This window comes from Lactuca serriola, chromosome 3 (genome assembly GCF_051521515.1).
Source record: "Lactuca serriola cultivar US96UC23 chromosome 3, Lser_US96UC23_V15, whole genome shotgun sequence".
NCBI lineage: Eukaryota > Viridiplantae > Streptophyta > Magnoliopsida > Asterales > Asteraceae > Lactuca > Lactuca serriola.
The window spans coordinates 257,862,412-257,882,247 of NC_136410.1; the positions used below are offsets into that span (position 1 = coordinate 257,862,412).

At 29.6% G+C, this 19,836-nt stretch overlaps 1 protein-coding gene across 2 annotated transcripts; it reads right to left on the minus strand.

Moving 5' to 3' along the window:
• Positions 1-1,218: 1,218 nt before the first annotated feature.
• LOC145093926 (TNF receptor-associated factor homolog 1a-like) lies at positions 1,219-8,356 on the minus strand. Of its 2 annotated transcripts, none has more exons than XM_079032175.1 (13): positions 8,202-8,356; positions 7,469-7,683; positions 6,944-7,055; positions 6,773-6,861; positions 6,594-6,662; positions 6,391-6,520; positions 6,103-6,261; positions 5,091-5,475; positions 4,683-4,795; positions 4,446-4,593; positions 3,812-4,197; positions 2,859-3,042; positions 1,219-2,672 (listed from the first exon to the last, which is right to left on the minus strand). In XM_079032175.1, the coding sequence occupies exons 2-13, from the start codon at positions 7,641-7,643 to the stop codon at positions 1,470-1,472; spliced, it is 3,153 nt and encodes a 1,050-aa protein (XP_078888301.1). In that variant the 5' UTR covers positions 7,644-7,683; positions 8,202-8,356; the 3' UTR covers positions 1,219-1,469. The 2 variants fall into 2 exon arrangements, with proteins under 2 accessions (XP_078888301.1, XP_078888300.1); XM_079032174.1 differs by having other exon boundaries at positions 4,446-4,596.
• Between the last annotated feature and the right edge of the window lie 11,480 nt (positions 8,357-19,836).

A 19,836-nucleotide genomic window follows, 5' to 3' on the forward strand; every position in this document is an offset into this window, starting at 1 on the left:
ATCAAAAAAGCCTTAGAAAAAAGGACAGGGAGCTCTAGCCTATTTTTTATTAATATTGTTATTAATCAATAAGTTTATTTGTATCTAATCAAAAAAGTATTTTTTAGGTATTTAATTTTCGTCGGCAACTAATAGACTGGGTGCAAAATACGGGGCGTGGACTTGGTTACGTTATTGTAATAAAAAGATCTAATGTTAACTTAAATATTTTTCAATGTGATCGTAACCTTACATACAAAAGGCAAAAAAAAAAATTTTAAAATCCACAAAAAATACCGGTACCGGAAATTAACTGTCCATTTGCACTAACAATAAATTTATCAAACACTCCCAGATCTGCCATCACCCAACCATTGCTTTATTATTATTTATGTTGTATCAATGGACTTATCTCCAACACTCACAGATCTGCCATCACCCAACCATGAGGTATCCTTACAAATATGATTTCCTCTTCATAAAGGACTACCCATATATGGTCACCTCTTTCAACAGAGAATGCTAATTAAAAGCCTGATCCTAGCCCCATATCACACTACAATAAGCCCCATTAAGCTTATTCCCTAATTGTCTATTCTCAATGAGATAATGTTGTATTTCAAGAAACCACATCCATAGCTCATAGTGACTTCTTTAGTCTTAGTAAAGAGATGCATTCTTGTTGTTATTGATGAGTACACAATATTAACATGAGCATTCTTCCTATGTTTTGAGGTTAGAAACCAATATGTTAGTTTATACATAGGATAAGTAGTGATAAGGAAGAAGAGTTGAAAATCAATGTCATATTCCCGATTACATTTGGTAATAATTTTGTTTTATAATATTGCCAAAGTTATCCATCAATCAAACAAATTATCTAGAATAGACTTTACATCAAATGAAAACTCGTTCTCTAGAAGTCAAATTATAGTTCCTATCCTTGCGTTTTTGCCTTACGCATGATGTTCTACTTCAAACGATTTCTATGAATGTGTAATAATGATCACTTTTGTATGCTTGAGAAGACTGCATATGATCTTTCTGATTCTTTATGATCATGTCAACCTAATAATAAAAAGAAAAGCAGATGAAAATAGACACTAGACACAAAACGATGATAGATATAAAATTATATAACTATTCTTAAATTTTATCCAAGTAATATCTTAACATAAAATCGTCAATCTAATAAACAATGCATATTTCAATTCCAAATCCATGAATAAACAAACAAAAAAAAGAAAAAACCACTTCTAAAAAAATAACCAAAGATTTAAATTAACAGAATTCACTCTTTCAAAATAAAAATAAAAAAAGAGTTATCTTATCAAAGGGTTATACAACCTCACTCCAAATCTAAAAAAAAAAAAAAAAAAAAAAGAACCCAAACACCATTTTTTTTCCTTCACATACGTTATTATTATTACACCCAAATAATAATAACCAATTCTCACTCAACTCACTCACTCACCCACCGAGTCACCGAGTCACTGCCCATTGGGTCGGTACACATTATACCCGTTAACACCCATCGAATAATCCGGTGGACCCATCTGATACCCATACCCTTCCCCATCCATATTTCTCAACCCGTATAAAAGATCCGACCCACCAACCCGCCACTGATTCTGACCCTGACCCTGACCTTGACCCTGACCCGACCCGTTCACATACTGCAAACCCGGTTGGGCCGGAACCATATCCCTCGTGAACTCAAACGGGCCAACACCATTGTAGCCGTGTTGGAACTCTTCATGGTAACTCCGGGTCCGCTCGAACCGACATGAGCTCGTTGACGGGCCCGGGTCGAGCGTCGACCCGCCCATTTCCCCGGGAAAACTGTACTGATGACTCAGATGCCGGGGCCCGTTAAACGACGGGCTAGGGCCCACAGGGATAGTGTACTCATCATCAAGCAAGTCATTGATTATATCGAGGTGCGGGAATTCATCGGCTAACATTCCTTGTGTTGTGTGAATGTGAACGGGAATGGGAACCGATTTGTTGTTGTAAAGGTCCATGTTCGGGTCCCACTGGGGCCCGTTTGAAAGTTGGCTCATCATCCCGAAGGAGAAGCTCGGTCTAACGGTTTCTTGAGGTAAAAACATGGGTTGTGAAAATGACGAGTTTACCCCTACTCCTGGTTTTGGAAAAGCGGATGAGGTGGCGGAAACCGGGCTTCCCATCATCGCGTTTCGGTAAGATGAGGGGATGTAGCTTTGACCCATGGGTGACGGGTCGGAGGATCCGGGTCCGGGCCCGAGGTATCCGGCTGCACTTGCGGAGCGTGATAGTAACGGTGTGGTTTGGACCATGGGAATAACGGGTGTAGTAGCCACGGTGGTTGTGGTGGGTCTGGAGACTTCGACTAAAGGTGCACTCAATGGTCTTGACATGGGTGGGACCGGCTTTGATATGGTGGGACCGTTTATGGATTTGTGAGCCGGGGTGGGTCCTTGGTGCACTATCGAAGGCTTTTCGGTTGGTTTTTGGGTGGGGGTATTATGGACCATTGGTTTTTCGGTGTTTTGGAGATTTCTTTTGAGGTCGGATTTTTGAAGGGCACGTGGTGAGGGTTTTGAAGGGCTTTTTGGTGAAGATGGGGTAATTGTCGTCTTTTCCTTTGGATGTCTCTCGGGGTCAAAATCGTCCTTTATGTTTAGCCTTTTCTGTAGCGGAACAACTTCTTCCTATGGTTAAAAAAAAAACACAAGATTTGTCATGTCAACAGACTTGTACTGTGTTTAGTGTTCCATTCAGATGTCAATGGAACACAAATTGCAACTTTTGTCCCATCGAGATGGGACAAAAAGGTAGTTTTTTTTACAAAAAGACGTAAATACCCTCCAGGGGATGCTATATAAAAAGTACCATACCACTTTCTTGACGACATCCGGTTCAAGCCACTTCATCTTATCCTGCAACGAGAGTGCGCCCACATCGCAGTCTGGTTCACCACTCGGCTGAGTTGACTCAGAGCCAACATCCAAGGGCGGTTTCGTCATATTGTTGACTCGTGTTATCACTTCACTGGTAGCCTTTCCTCGCTTCATTTTCCCTCTAAAATAAGTATAAAAAACACCATGTTACACAAAAACCATTAAAAATAGGGTTAAGCTTGTAAAAGACCTTATATTTTGTGTTTTACCGGATTAACCCTCAAAAAAAATTGCCTGAAAAAGGCCTTGTATTTTTATTTTTTTCCGAATAAAACCCTCAACTTTGTACATTTTTCGAAAAAAACCCTCAACCTTGTAAATGCTTCCAAATAAACCCTCAACTTTTTTAGTAATCTCAAAAAAGATCTTATATTTAGTGTTTTTTCCGGATTAAACCTCAAATTTATTTTTTGTCTTAAAAAGACCTTGTATTTTTTCATTTTTCCGATCTGACCCTTTTAAAAATTGTAAAATGCAAGGGTTTTTTCGAGAAAAACTAAAAAAGTTGAGGGTTTATTTGGAAGCAATTACAAGGTTGAGGGTTTTTTCGGAGAAAAATACAAAGTTGAGGGATTTTTCAGAGAAAATGAAAAATATAAGGTCTTTTTTAGGCAAAAAAATAAATTTGATGTTTAATCCCGAAAAAACACAAACTATAAGGTCTTTTTTTAGATTAACCTTTTTTCTCGAAAAAAACCCTCACACTTCACAATTTTTTTGGAAAAAAATGACTAAAAGGGCCAGATCGGAAAAATGAAAAAACACAAGGTCTTTTTCAGTCAAAAAAAAACGAGGTTTAATCCGGAAAAAACACTTAAGGTCTTTTATGAGATTAACCCTTAAAAACATTTAAATGAACAGAAAATTATGAAAGTCCGAAAAATGATGACCTGGCGATGACCACTGAAGGGAGTGAATCCGTGGAACATGTTGATGAACTATCATCCATGACGGAATTACTCTTTCTGTCCCCGTTTTGTGCAATAATTATCCCGCTGCTACAAGCTTTTGTGGGCGGATGCGGTTCCGAGGTGTCCGTATCCCAGTTGACGGGGCTGGAATCGCGATCATCGGAATCGGGACGAAGAAGGGCTTCAGTCACACAATCAGCGGAATCGGAAACATCAACATCAACATCAACATCGGAAACGTCTTCCAATGTATCGGCTTTTTTTAGTAACTCCGCATCTTCAACCATGATTTGTTGTTGTTGAGGTTTCGCTTTTTCATCGCGCCCTTTTTCCTTCGATTTCCGGTTGTTTCTTTTCTGTTTCGCCTAAATTAAAAAAAAAATTAAGGAAGTTATAGTGTGTGTGTGTGTGTGTGGTTCGGAATTCACAATTCCATTCCATGGTGTGTTTGGTTGTGAAATGAATGGAATTCAAATCCGTCCGAATCCTTTAAATGGGCTTCACTATTTCTTACGGAGTAGGGACGATGGAAGGAATTCTGAATTCAATTTTGTTCTTCCTTTTTTTATTAAATGACCAAAATACCCTTGTTATAATATAAGAAATAACAAACCTGTTTTTTCTTTGATTTCTTTTCCTTTTCAGATGCACCACGTTTTGCTTTCTGTTCACTTTCAGCCATCCATGCTTCCTCTTCTTCACGTATGAGCTCCTCTTGCCTTTTCAAAGCAACAGCCTCTTGGTATGCAACTTCTATTTTACTGCTGTAACAAATACCAAAATTTTAAAAAAAAATTAAAAAAAGTAAATAAGAAAGGCTATTTTTTGTAGAGTATTATTTTTATATTACCTGAAAATGTGAGCTAACACAAATATTTCAATAGTCCTTCTTCCCAATTCAGTGAGACGCCTTTCATCACGCTCAATAGAATCCTTGCTGAAATCCTCCCCTGATCCACCGTCCTGCCACCACCAAAAAAGTAAACTACAAATTTGGTCCTTGTACTTACCCAAAATCACAACTCAAGTCCAAATTTTCAAAGTTTTCAAATATAGTCCATGAACCTTATAAAATGACTTGAAATTATGGACTGAAGTTGTGAGTTTGAGTAAAGACCAGGGACTATATAAACAACAAAATACAAAACTTAAGGACTATTCAGGGACTATATGAACTAGGAATATTAGCAAGTTTTCTACAAAATGAAAAAAGAAAAATGATAAAGTATATAAGATTTTAGTGGGAATATGCTCTGACCTTAGTACGATTTTGAGGGCCTTTTTCGTCTTTTGGAGGCAATGGTTCTAAGGCTGCTCTTTCAAGCAAAAGCAATACATCATCAACAAGGATAAAAGTGTCATTTTCCATCCGGACAACGGGTATGGGTGGTTCTTCTGCATCAGATTGTTGTCCTTTGGCCTTCTTGTTCTTGGTTTGACTTTGACTTTGAATTTGATTTTGACTTTGACTTTGACCTTCAAGAGCCTTTAATCCACTGTATAATGAGTCCATTACCAATGTTGATGTGACTTCTTTTTCTATAAAGAAGTGTTTTACAACAACTTTTAATATTGAATCTGACTTTTCCCTTGACATTCGGCGCCTTGAATTTTGATCAATTCCAGACCAGAATCCACAGAAACTGAAAAAAAAATAAAAAAATAATATCAAGAACTCTTTTTATAGATGAGGCAAATGTAGTCAAGTACCTTACACATAGGCTATGTTTCCTTATTTTCTCATTAAGTATTGTCTGGTTAAATGATGTTGAAAAAAAACTTAAGAAAATGATGGCACACTTGAGGGCAAATTTGTAATAAGTTAGGACTTGGTGAAAAAAATAAAAGAATTTTCTTTATTAATTCGTTCTTTGTGTCTTTTTTTCAATGGATGTGTGGATGAATGATGTTTGAAAGATATGTGAGAAAACAATTGCACACTTAGGGAAATGAAAGAAAAATAAAATTTGTAAAAAGTTATTGACTTAATGTGGAAAGTGGAAAAGCCTTGTTTCCTTGACTTTCTCCATCAATTTGTTCTTTTTGCATTAAGTCAAGAAGAAACATCTATATACAGTGTTTCTTATTTTTCTCATTGAATGTTGTCTATGAAGCTTTAAAATACTTTTGAAGAAAAAAACAAGGGCAAAAACGTAAGAAAAAAGTTAGGACTTAATGGGAAAAGCCTGATTTCCTTGACTTTCTCTATTAAATTGTTCTTTTTGCATTAAGTCAAAAAGTCGATTAAATAAAACAGAAAAATTGCATACCTTGCCCATCTATTTTTATCTTCTATCAGCTTTCCAAGTCTTCCTCTTCTCTCTTCAACAAATCGGCGACATATTTGCTCTACATTTGACAAATATACCCTCACAAGTTCTCTCCTATATTGACAATCAAGGCATCTGAATGGACGATCTGCTCTCTCCCTTCAAAACCAGTGGCACATGTTAGCATTTGCTATCATAAGCCAAAAGAAAAAAAAACCATAGTCCATAAATTATATATGATACCCCATAATTCTCAACACAAAAAATCTTTAAAAAAAAAGTAAAAACCTTATAACTTGGACTTGAGCTTTTATTATGAGAGTATCAGCATCAACAAATCCATCTAAAACTTTTGATAATTCCATAAATTTTTTCCATCCCCAATCATGCTCTTTCTTCCAGAAGCGATGTAACGTGTCTGAAAATGTATATTTAGACAATTATAACCTTGTTTTTTTAATACATATTCCCAAAAAAAAATAAAAACCAACCAGAATATTTTGATTTCTTGGGATCTTTATTCACCACAGCTATTGTGAATTGTGCAAAATGACTCCATCCTGTTAAAAAAAAAACTGTCATTGATTTGTTTATTGTAGAATCCTACTTTGATTTCTTTTCTCATTAATCTAAGCAAATTTAAATTGAAAGAAATGTAGTTCAACCATACCTGGAAGAAGCTTGTCATGATTTGCAACACAAAGAAATAAAGACAGATGATTGCAAACATCACACCCCTGAGGGTAGATCAAGATATACCTAAAGCCAATATCAAGAATCTTATAAAAAGATATGAAAAAGAATAAAAAAAAAACAAAAAGTATAAAGAAAGAACACATACCATTTATAGCCACCAACTTCAAATGCATTGCTTCGAAGCTCTCTCTTGTTAATCTGTGAGAACTTGTCTATTTTCCATGTATACTTTCCATATAGCTCAGAAGGTTTTGGTCCTGTTTGTCAATACAAAACTTATTAAAATAAACAAGTATTAACATCATTACAACAAAATTTCTAAACAATGGAAAATTTGTGAAACTTGGTTACTGATTATTTTATGTTACATGTTGATCTTGCAATAGTTATCATGTTTCAAGTAATACTAAACAGGAATAGAAGTAATTTAATAGGATACCTATAATCAACATGAACATGAACATAAGTGGATTTATCATAAGTTCACCATCCATATATCTTTCAGAATGTATTCTCATAACTTAAGTATGAGTTCTAACAATTGGGATGCCTCAAAGAAAGAGTTACCAAAAAGATATTACTTTCTGCTGATTAAACTTTCTATATATGCAGAATCTAGACTGGAAATTGGAGTTAAAAAAGAGAAAAAAGAGAAAAAAAAGAAGCATACCACAATCATCATCATCATCTGTATCCCAGTAGGGAGGTGAAGTTGAAGTGATTCCATTCTCAACTTGCTCAGAAGAGCGCCATTCAGCCAATGCTTCACCAGAACGCTGCTGCCCATTTGATAATCCCTCTAATGATCTGCTAACCCCAGACTCCTCACTTGAACTCCCCGCCATTTTACCACTCACAACTCCCTAAACCCTTCACCAATTTTCCCTAAAATCACAAACGCAACAACATAATCAAACTCAGAAATCAGAACACTAGTCCCTATAGTGGGTTACAGCACTGATGTAAAGATTGGAAACATCAAAACAATCGCTAATATCATAGATTTTGATTCGATGAAAGGAATTCTATCAGGAAGTTTCATAAAATCTTGAATAAACCCTAAAATCATTCTTCGAAAAATAGCATAACAATCAAACTGATGAGAAGAAGTAAATTAAAGACACGAGCAGATAACACTAACGGATGGAGATATGTATCTATAAATATTATATTTATACCGCAATTTGCAAAACCCCTTTTCTGTAAATCCCATGTAAGTCCGATTGACTTGTAATCCGAATTCATATATAAATAGAAAAGAAAAGAAAGGATCATTAACATGCAAACCCATCAAATAAAAACCAAACCCTAATAACAGCAAATCCAGATGATAATCTAAATTAACAAGAGAGACAGATTGAAAAGTTTGACGGATCGAATGATGGTACGAGAAATAGAAGAACCTGAGAGCAAAGAATAGAAGTTGTTGAATGACGATGTCGGAAGCTGATTTTAGGTCTAAGAAAGAGGCGAAGAGAGATAGATACAGAAAACAGAGAAGAGAAGAGAGAGAAAGTTAGAGATTTGAGGTACAAGGAGCAGCAGAGTAAAAGCGAAAATAAAAATATTTACTAATTATATATATATATATATATATATATATATATATATATATATATATATATATATATATATATATATATATATATACACACACACGAAAATAAAAATATTTACTAAAGTCATCATGCATTTCAAATCCCCATACCTTTTCACTTTCATTATATATGTAGTTATATTTGTACATTTTTCTTACAAAAAGTCATCATTTGGTTGAAGATATTATGATTCAAAAGTTTTCATATAGTTGAAACATTCACGATCCAAATATGATGATTTGAAGAAATGGATTATGTCGCATCGATGGTAATTATAATATGATTTTTTTTCTTTCAACCAAAACAAATAAAGCTTTTCTATTCTTTCTTTATATTCAATTTCTTATTTGACATTAATATGTGATTTGTATTTATTACTCAATCTTGAATATGACTCTCCAAAAATCAATGTTTTGCCTGGAATATCTTTCTAACTCTTCTTTTTTCAAGAAAAACATTTTGATTGCAGGTTAGTGAAAAATTGTCATCAAGTTTCTATGGTTGAATGGTGTTCAATAAAGAAAGAAGATTCAGAAAATGGAAATAGGTTTTTTTTCATTTGAGCAAAGTAGACGAATGTTAGTTTTTTCTTTTGATTTAATCGTATAATTATGTAACATTTTTATTTATATATTCAACCACCTAATGTTCTTATTTATTTGATTGTAGTTTTTCTATTTTGTTTATGTTTATTTTCTATTATTTTGTTCTTGGGTTATCGTACACAATATATTTACAAGAAAATATTTAAAAGATAACATAATTTTTAACATTTGATATGTAATTATGATGACTTATCATGATATGTTCTTCATATGAAACTAATTTATCCATATTACTACGACAATAATTACATATGACATTTACGAAAATATATATTATATGTGATTTGTTTAACATATATATGCACCTATTTATGTTATAAATTTATAATTAAATATCTTTATGTTTAATAATTGAAGGGATTAAAATAATGCATCAAAACCAATTATTTAGACGAACATAATAATAATAATAATAATAATAATAATAATAATAATAATAATAATAATAATAATAATAATAATAATAATAATAAATACATATTTCCAAGTATTGTACTCATTTGAAACTCACACTACAACTCAAAAGTTTTCCAATTTATGTTTATCTTTTAGTTACAACTAAAGAGCTTTTAACTTATGATTATTAATTAGTAATCACTAATAACTGTTTATTTTCTTTCTTTTATAAGTTGTAAAGTTTTGCTAATTAAAAACATTAATGTATTTGAAGAGATTGTGATTTAAATATGAAAAGTTAATATAAATGTTATAATAAATGTTTTAGTGTTTTTATGTTATTAAAAGTTGTAGTGTTTATTTTTCAAATTTCTTATTATTTGTTATATATATATATATATATATATATATATATATATATATATATATATATATATATATATATATGTTATAATAGATGTTTTTGTATTTTTATGTTAGTAAAAGTTTTAGTTCATATTTTTGTTCATACATTTTGTTACCCATTATATATAGATTATCATACATTTGATATATAATTTACACAATTTTAAACGGTTTATAAAATTATCAAATAATTGTATATATCACAATGACTTAAAAATTAAAACTATAATCATCATATCATACGATATTATAAAGGAAACATTTTTTTTCTTTCATCACATTCATTTGAAACTCCCAACTTTTCATATTTCCATATAATATACTTAGTTTAGTAACCTAAATATGCTTTTAATTGTAAACATTATCATAAATGGAAAATTTGTGACTTATCAATATGATATATTTAATTTGATAACTTCAATATATAGTTAAATACTTATAAAGCTAGCATTTTTTCTTGAATCTCATGCATTTGAAACCCCCATAAAAATTTGCCAACACCACATGCATTTGAAACCCCCACACCCTTTCACCTTCAAAGTAATTAATCACATATAATCACATTCCAAGAAAATCACACACTCTATAAGTTAAACACCTCATGCATTTCAAACCCCACACCCTTTCACCTTCATTATATATGTAGTTATATTTGTACGTTTTTTTTTACAAAAAGTTATCATTTGGTTGAAGATATTATGATTCAAAAGTTTTCATATAGTTGAAACATTCACAATCCAAATATGATGATTTGAAGAAATGGATTTTGTCGCATCGATGGTAATTGTAATATGATTTTTTCTTTCAACCAAAACAAATGAAGCTTTTATATTCTTTCTTTATATTCAATTTCTCATTTGACCTTTATATATGATTTGTATGTATTACTCAATCTTGAATATGATTCTCCAAACATCAATGTTTTGCTATGAATATCTTACTAACTCTTCTTTTTCAAGAAAAACATTTTGGTTGCAGGTTAGTGAAGAATTGTCATCAAGTTTCTATAGTTGAATGGTGTTCAATAAAAAAAGAAGATTCAGAAAACGGATATAGGTTTTTTTTTGTTTGAGCAAAGTAGACGAATATTAGTTTTTTCTTTTGATTTAATCATATATTTATTTAACAATTTTATTTATATATTCAACCACCTAATGTTCTTATTTATTTGATTGTGGTTTTTCTATTTTGATTATGTTTATTTTCTATTATTTTGTTGTTGGGTTATCGTACACAACATATTTACAAGAAAATATTTAAAAGATAACATAATTTTTAACATTTGATATGTAATTATGATGACTTATCATGATATTTTCTTTATATAAAAGTAATTTATTCATATTATTACGACAAGAATTACATATGACATTTATGAAAATATATATATTATATGTGATTTGTTTAACATATATATGCACCTATGTATGTTGTAAATTTATAATTAAATATCTTTATGTTTAATAATCGAAGGAACTAAGATGATGCATCAAAATCAATTATTTAGACGAATATAATAATAATAATAATAATAATAATAATAATAATAATAATAATAATATAAATAATAGAAATAATAAATACATATTTCCAAGTACTGTATTTATTTGAAACTCACATTACAACTCAAAAGTTTTCTAATTTATGTATATTTTTTAGTTACAACATAAGAGTTTTTAACTTATGATTTTTAATTAGTAATTACTAAAAACATTTTATTTTCCTTTCTTTTATAAGGTTGTAAAATTTTGCTCACTAAAAACATTAATGTATTTGAAGAGATTTGTGATTTAAATATGAAAAGTTAATATAAATGTTATAATAAATGTTTTAGTGTTTTTATGTTATTAAAAGTTGTAGTGTTTATTTTTTAAATTTTTTATTATTCGTTGTATATATATATATATATATATATATATATATATATATATATATATATATATATATTAATACAAATGTTATAATAGATGTTTTTGTACTTTTATGTTACTAAAAGTTGTAGTTCATATTTTTGTTCATACATTTTGTTACCCATTATATATAGATTATATACGTTTGATATATAATTTACACAATTTAAACGGTTTATAAAATTATCAAATAATTATATATATCATAATGACTTAAAAATTAAAACTATAATCATCATATCATACAATATTATAAAGGAAACATTTTTTCTTTCATCACATTCATTTGAAACTCACAACTTTTCATATTTCCATACAATATATAGTTAATTTATTAACCTAAATATGCTTTTAGTTGTAAACAATATCATAAATGGAAGAATTTGTGACTGATCAATATGATATACTTAATTTGTTAACATCAATATATAGTTAAATAAATAGCGTACATTAATATATCAAATAAGCTTAAAAAATTAGTGTAAAATTTAAAACCTAAAGTAAAATATCAAATAATGTTTAAAAAAAATTCAATATATTTTTTTTAACCTAGTTAAAGGAAAAGATTAAATATAATAATAATAAAAGAGCCTAAATTGATGAATCTAATTAACTAAAATGTGTCTGAAAACTATATTTTAACAATATATTTTTAACCTGCGCCACGCAACACGCAAGAATTCGTCTAGTAAATAAATAAACACATGATAAGAAATATATATTATAGCCTCATCTAAGTTTAGATACTAACCCTCTAAATTATGCAGTTTTATGTTAATAATATAACCGATTTAGTTTTCACTTGGTAAATATACAATTCTTCATTGTATTTTTTTTCACTATTATTGTTTAACCATCCATATTTTATTTCCTTCATTATAATTTAGTATTTCACGGTAGTAAACATTATTGTTTTTCGCCATCACGAATGTCAAAAACAATTAACATTTTTGTTTCCCTATCAAAATTATTGCGTTAATATTGAATCTGCAACGTCAAGTGTTAATCATGAATCCCCTAATTGCAATCTTTAGCTAAAAAAACGACGTAGTTTCATGAGGTTTAGTACCTAAACTTAGGGTGTGTTGTAATGTATATTCCTTTTTACCATATATATATATATATATATATATATATATATATATATATATATATATATATATATGGAAATGATCAAATGAGAACACCTAAAAGGTTGAGAACGTGAGAACAAGTATATTCATTTGTGATTCTATGTATTCATTTGTGGATAAATGATAATTTTTTACGCAGAATCAACATGAATATGTTTTTTCTCTTCAATTGAAATTAAAGGCATAAAAATTTATCATTCATCCACAAATAAATATATGGAATCACAAATGAATATACTTTGTTTTTGCGTTCTCAACATGTTTGGTGTTCTCATTTGATTCTACTCATATATATATATATATATATATATATATATATATATATATATATATATATATAGAGAGAGAGAGAGAGAGAGAATTTTAAAGCAAAAATAATTAAATATGAGTAAATTTTCAGGTATACTCTCCAAAAAATATATTCCTGGTAAAAGTATCAACAATGAACAAGATTATGATGATAATCAAATAAATTCTATTGAAGAAACCGTTAATAACATAGAACAAAGTTTGAATAATTGGACAATACCTAAAACTAATGTTAATACGATATATAGAATAAGAACTTTTGATTATTTTCAAGGTTATTCTATTAAAATGACAGAACAAACTTTGTCTATTGGTCAAAACCAACAAAATTTACATTTGTTATCATCACGATCTATTCTAGAGCATAGAACGAAATATAAATTTTTACATGTCGGTTAAGTCAAAATTGCTATCAAGCCTCTATTTAGAATTGGAATAGATGCCCATGTTTTCCTTATTTTAAGAGACAATAGACAGAAAGATTTTCAAAATTCTATTTTAGCTATGACTAAAACAAATATTGCTAACGGACCTATTTATTTCAATTCTTATCCAAATTTTTCTGTTGGATTATTTGATAAAAATATTTTAGATACTTTGGTGTTAACTATAGAAACAAAAAATTTAGAATTTAAAGATGATACAAAGCCTTTAGCAATAATTTATCGTGTTTGTTACAAGACTATGGCAACTACACTTGAACCAAAGACACCAAGTCCTAGAAATGAAACAATTATTTTTGAAGCAAATACTAACCATACCAAAGCTCACACACCAAAAAGATTAAAATGGTCTGATATAACTCAATCATGTAATTGGAACTTACAAAATGTTATCGATCCAAAACCACTAGACTCTTCAAAACAAATCTCAAATATTATAGAATATAATGATGGTTCAGTAGATATAAATTTTTCTTCCTTAAATATTTCATCATCCAGATTATCAACTTCTTTTATCCCAGAAACAGACTCTTCAAAATCTTCGTTATTAAAGTCGAGATCTTTAAAACTAAAGACTGTTGACTATACTAATTCTATTCCCAAACCATTATATCAAGATGATCAAATAGTGAAAATAGTCTTCCTAGTCCTACTAAATCAGATTTTATTGATGAACTTCAAAATTTTAAACAACAATTATGAGTTCTAAAGTACAAATTAATTGTTCAAAAAATAATAAGCTTTGGGCTAATCTGTTAAAAAGACATTGGAAGATAAGTTCTAATCTATGCAAAACCATTCAACATTTAGAAGAAACTAAAACTCATGAAAATTATAATTTATATAAAATACCTCCATATACTAATAAATATAATAAACAAATAGAAAAAAATTTCTAGGCTAAAGATAGGAATAAAAAAATACAAAAAATCAAGAAGTCATAATTTAGAATCAATAAAACGTATTTCTTCAATCCTAACAAAAACAACTTGTTAAAATGAATTTCTCGAATTTAGAATATCAAGTTGATTTTGATTACTTAAAAGATATTGAGTATTATAAAGATTATAATAATAAAAAAAGAGCTTGACACGAAGAAAATTTTTCATACTACTTAAGATTTCTCCATTTAGGCATTTGGGAAGATTATGTTTTATCAAATAAAATTCATTCTCCTTTTTTTCAATGGTTTGAATTAATTTATGCCCCTAAACATAAAATAAAATATCTATTTAAAAATGATTATATCACTCCCATTTTAGAGAAAAAATATAAAGATATTATTTCTAATAAAGAAATTATTGTTAATTTTCCACCAAAAGGAGAAATTATTATTAACGATATGTTTATTGCAACTCCTTTAGTTCAAGTCCCAAATCAATTAACTACTGAAAAGGGTCTTAAAAAAATTATTTACCAAAATACTTATGCAAATGAAACCTTATCTAGTATTACCGAACATTTGGTTAAAATTGAAGAAAAAATTTTCAAAGATAAAAATGTTAATAAGCAAGATATGGCAAGCACTAGTAATATAAGTTTTGTTCCTTGCCAAATCGATGGCAATTTTAATCTAGGAAATACCGATTTAATTAAAGAATTAGAAAAAAGACTTTCAAAACTTCATATCTCAAACACTAACAATATTAATACTCTTACGAATGAAGAATCTGAAAATAGAGATATTAATAGTGAAACAAATTTTGAAACTCTTGCTCAACAATTTGTTAATACAAATGATGATATTAATCAACTCACTAATGACTTTTCAAATCTTAATAAAATTCATCAATCAAATCAAAACACTTTCGGAAAGAATCCAAAACCAACCATAAGAAATCATTGGAATGGTCCCTTTCTTCCAGATGTTCAACTTGAAGAACGAACTTTTCAATTTGATCGTTCTCAATATGATGGTAACTCTGTTTATGAATGGAATATTGATGGCCATTATGAACATCAAATGATGAATATTGTACAGGAAATGACTATGACTGCTAATGCTTATAAAGCTCATAATAATACTTAACTTCAAATTGTTAATATTATTACTTCTGGTTTTACTAGCAGTCTTAAAGGCTGGTGGGATTTCTATATTTCACAAGAAGAAAAAGATTATATTTTATCTGCTAAGAAAACTATTATAAAACAAGGAAATAATCAGCAAATACAAACGTTTGAAGATGATATGGTTAACACTTTAATTTTTGCTATTATCAAAAACTTTGTAGGAGATCCTACTACTTTTCAAGAAAAAACTTCAGAAAATTTAATGAATTTACATTGCAGAAAACCTACTGATTTTAGATGGTATAAAGATAATTATGTTGTTAAACTTTTTTCGAGACCCGATTGTAAAGAGTCTTATTGGAAAGAACGTTTTATTACTGGCCTTCCAAAACTCTTTGCAGAAAGAGTTACACAAAAATTAAGAGAAATTTTTAATAATATGATCCCTTACAAAATTTAACTTATCGAGATTTAATAAACTACATTAATAAAGAGGGATTAGCAGTAGAGGTGGCAATCGTGTCGTGTCGTGTCGGGTTTGTGTCGTGTCGAAACACTAAACGGGTTGAAAGTGCACGACCCTAACCCGACCCATTTAATTAACGTGTCGTGTCGTGTCAACCCGTTTATTTTCGTGTCGGGTTCATGTCGGGTTTCGGGTTAGGGCTATACCTTGAAATATGTCATGTCATGTGAGGTTAAAAGATTGAGCATGTTGAAAGAGTAGGAGTTGGGTAGGCGGAAAGGAAAAACTAATAGTCTGGAGGCAGAATAGATGAAGTCATAGCAAGTTCAGATGACAAAACTAAAAGAGTGGGAGTTGGGGAGGCGGATGACAAGGTCATGAGGATGTGAGAGTGGTGAAAGAGACTGGGTAGTTTGGGAGAGAATGGAAAAACTGAAATGAAGTCTTGATCTAGACGGCTAAGTCATTTCAACATTACCAAACAATTTAATTTGAAGGTTTTCTTTTGCTTATGGTTTTGGTTTTGTATCTCTCTAAATTATTTAAATACTTCAAAAAACGTGCATATAAATAAACGGGTCATTTTCGAGTCATATTCGAGTTGAAATTCTCAACCCTAACCTTACCCATTTAATTTTCGTGTCGTGTCGTGTCAACCCGTTTATTTAAATGGGCTGAAATATCTTACCCAAACCCATTTATTTCATGTCGGTTTTCGTGTCATGTCAATTTTTGCCTCCTCTAATTAACAGTTTGTGCTGATCTTAGGTTTAAAGAAAAACTCAAAAAGATATAATTAATAGTAAAAATGAATTGAGAAATTTTTGTCAACAATATGGTTATCAGCCCTTAAATGCTCCGTCTACATCAAAATCTAAAGTATATAAGAAAAGATCTTCAAAATATTTCAGGAAAAAGAAATATAATCTTCCAGAAAATTATAAAAAGGGCAAAGATTACGCTTCAAAATCTAAAAAACCTTATAAACCAAATTATAAAAAATCTAAAAGAAAATCACAAGATATTATTATTTGTCATAAATGTGGGTGTAATGGTCATACACTCATACAACTAATAATTGTTATGCTAAGACGAAAATAAATGAGTTAAATGTCTTTGAAGATTTGAAAGAACAAATAAGAAAAATTATTTTAAATACTGATTCAGATTCCGATGATAGTATTTCTGATTTTCAAACAAATGATTTAAATATTCTAGAAAATAGTACTTCAAGTTCAAAAGACTCTGATATTTGCGAATGTATTGGTAAATGTCATTCTAATAATTTAATCAATGTAATTACTCGTAGTTCCATTAATGTTCTTTTACAAGATGTTAAAGATCTTTTAAACTCTCTTGATTCTATAAAAGATAAAAATATTCAAGAATTATTAATAAAACAGATGCTTAATAAAACTAATAACATAACTCCTGCTAATAATGAAAATTTTAATTTAAAAAATATATATGAAAGATTTACTGAAGCAAAACCAATTTCTATGCAATACCATCCCTTATCAGAAAGAGTCTTTATGTGATAAGAGTCTTCATAAACTATAGAGTGTTCATAAACAATAGAGTGTTCATACTTATATAATTAAAATATTTCAACGATTTTTTAAAATATTATTTTTAGAAAACAAATAGTTTTGTTTTTAGATAACGTATCTGTTTGTAACGATTTTTAATACTAGCTCTTATGAGCCATCTAGCATCATGAATATGATTATTGTTTAAAATCGTACCTAGATTAGTAGGTTTGTAAGAATCTTTAAGATTTTGCTAAGAGTTATTTATAGATTCTTGGATTTGCTTTATTCTTTAAAGAATATTTCTATTAGGAATACAATTCATCAAGATTTTGTTAGACATAATTAAATTATTCAAGCATGAATTTGATTAATTTGATTATCAAAAACGAGTACTATTTTAACAAAAATTTCAAATCTTGTAGAATTAATGGTTAGAATAACTCGAAATGAAATTATCATGGAGAAATAAATTTAATAACAACAATACAACAATAAAATATTTTAGATAGTACCTTCTTGAATTAAGCTTGAATTACAATCAATACATACATCTGGAGAAAGAATTATTTGAAAATCTAGAGACTTTGAACATCTACTAGTAGAAAGAGAGACTCTTGGAGATTTATTAGACATGGGATGAACATTTTTTTAGAGAATGAATATTTTTTCTTGCTTGCCTTACTCAAATATGATATCTATTTATATTGATCTTGAAGTCTTCAAAGCCTTGAAATCTTGTAGTGAAATTTTGTCGTATGATCAAATGGCCAATCAATTACTTGTAAGTGGTTGTCACTCATCTTTTGAGGAAATTGTCGTTTGTAATCAATGAATGTCATCTTTTGATAAAGCATGTCATTATAGAGCATCTTAAAGTTTTTCGTCTTCATATTATCATTGATGATAAGAATAAATAATTTTGATAATAAATTTGATAATATTTGTTTATACACTATAAATACATATATAGTGTATACTCACATAGTTTATACACACTCGTATTTGAAAATAATATTTTTGATAATAGAAGAAACGAAATACCTTACATTGAAGGTATTACACCAAATTTAATGATAAGAATTTCTTATTCTTCATAAGGATCATCAAAAGGGTCTTGAGAGTCTTGAAATAAATCATTTTTTTATAGATTTTGGAGAATCGTCGGAAACTGATGGAGTTTGGCGAATTTCTTGAAGTAGCTTTTGAAGTTCTTTAGGAGAAGAGGTAGCAGCATCTTTAATTCTTGCAATTAGATCCACATCACTTTGAGGAATACTCTTGATAAAAGTGGCTTCAACCTCTGGTTTTTGAATATATATTTCTTGATAATGTTTAATTACTGCTTGTTCACTGGCTTGAGAAATCTTCATTTTATCCCACCATTTTGAGCGAAATTGGCGATTAAGCCACGGAGGAGAGGAATCATTTGCTTCTTGATAATGAAAAGTCCAAGACATTATCCATATAACTTTAAATATCATGGTGAATTGTAACATATATTCAAATTCTGGAATTTGTTGAATAAACAAAATCCTTAAATTTGAGATATCTAGCGTAAATTTCTTTTGGTAAACAATTTGGAAGAATTCCCATATATTTGTACCAATTGATAAACCATCTTGGATATTCACAATTGAAGTTCAAATCAAAGAAGATAAACCATGAGTGTGAATAATTCCGAATAAAGAATGCCTTAGTCCAGGCATCTTGATAATCATAGTAAGAAAATCTGGGATAAGCAGGATAACTTATAAGTGGTTTTTCAAAGTGAAGGTTTGGAACCCAGCTTTCTAGAGAGATAATTTTAATAATATGAGCTTTGCTAAAATCAATGTTTCCCTCTTTTGAATTAGAACGATGAACAAAATTGACTGAACCAGATTCTTGTAGAATAGCTTGAGAATATTCTCGAGTTTTATATGAATCAACATAAAAGGTTTTCCCTTGACCAAAGAGATGATTTGTGAGAATATAAAAAACCTTGATGTAACTTATGGATTTGAAAATCTTCAAGAATTTGAACTCTTAAGAAATTTGGATTAAGAACATAAGGAGTTTTTGTAGAAGGGCTAGGAGTAACAGATTTTTGAGTTTGAGGAGTGATAGGTTTTGCAAAAGGGCTTATCATGTTGGTTGAAGTAACTTTTGGAGTAACAAGTTTTGACTGAAGGATATTAGAATAAAGTTGTGAATTCTTAGAAGTAGGAGTTAAAGGAGAAAAACGATTTTGA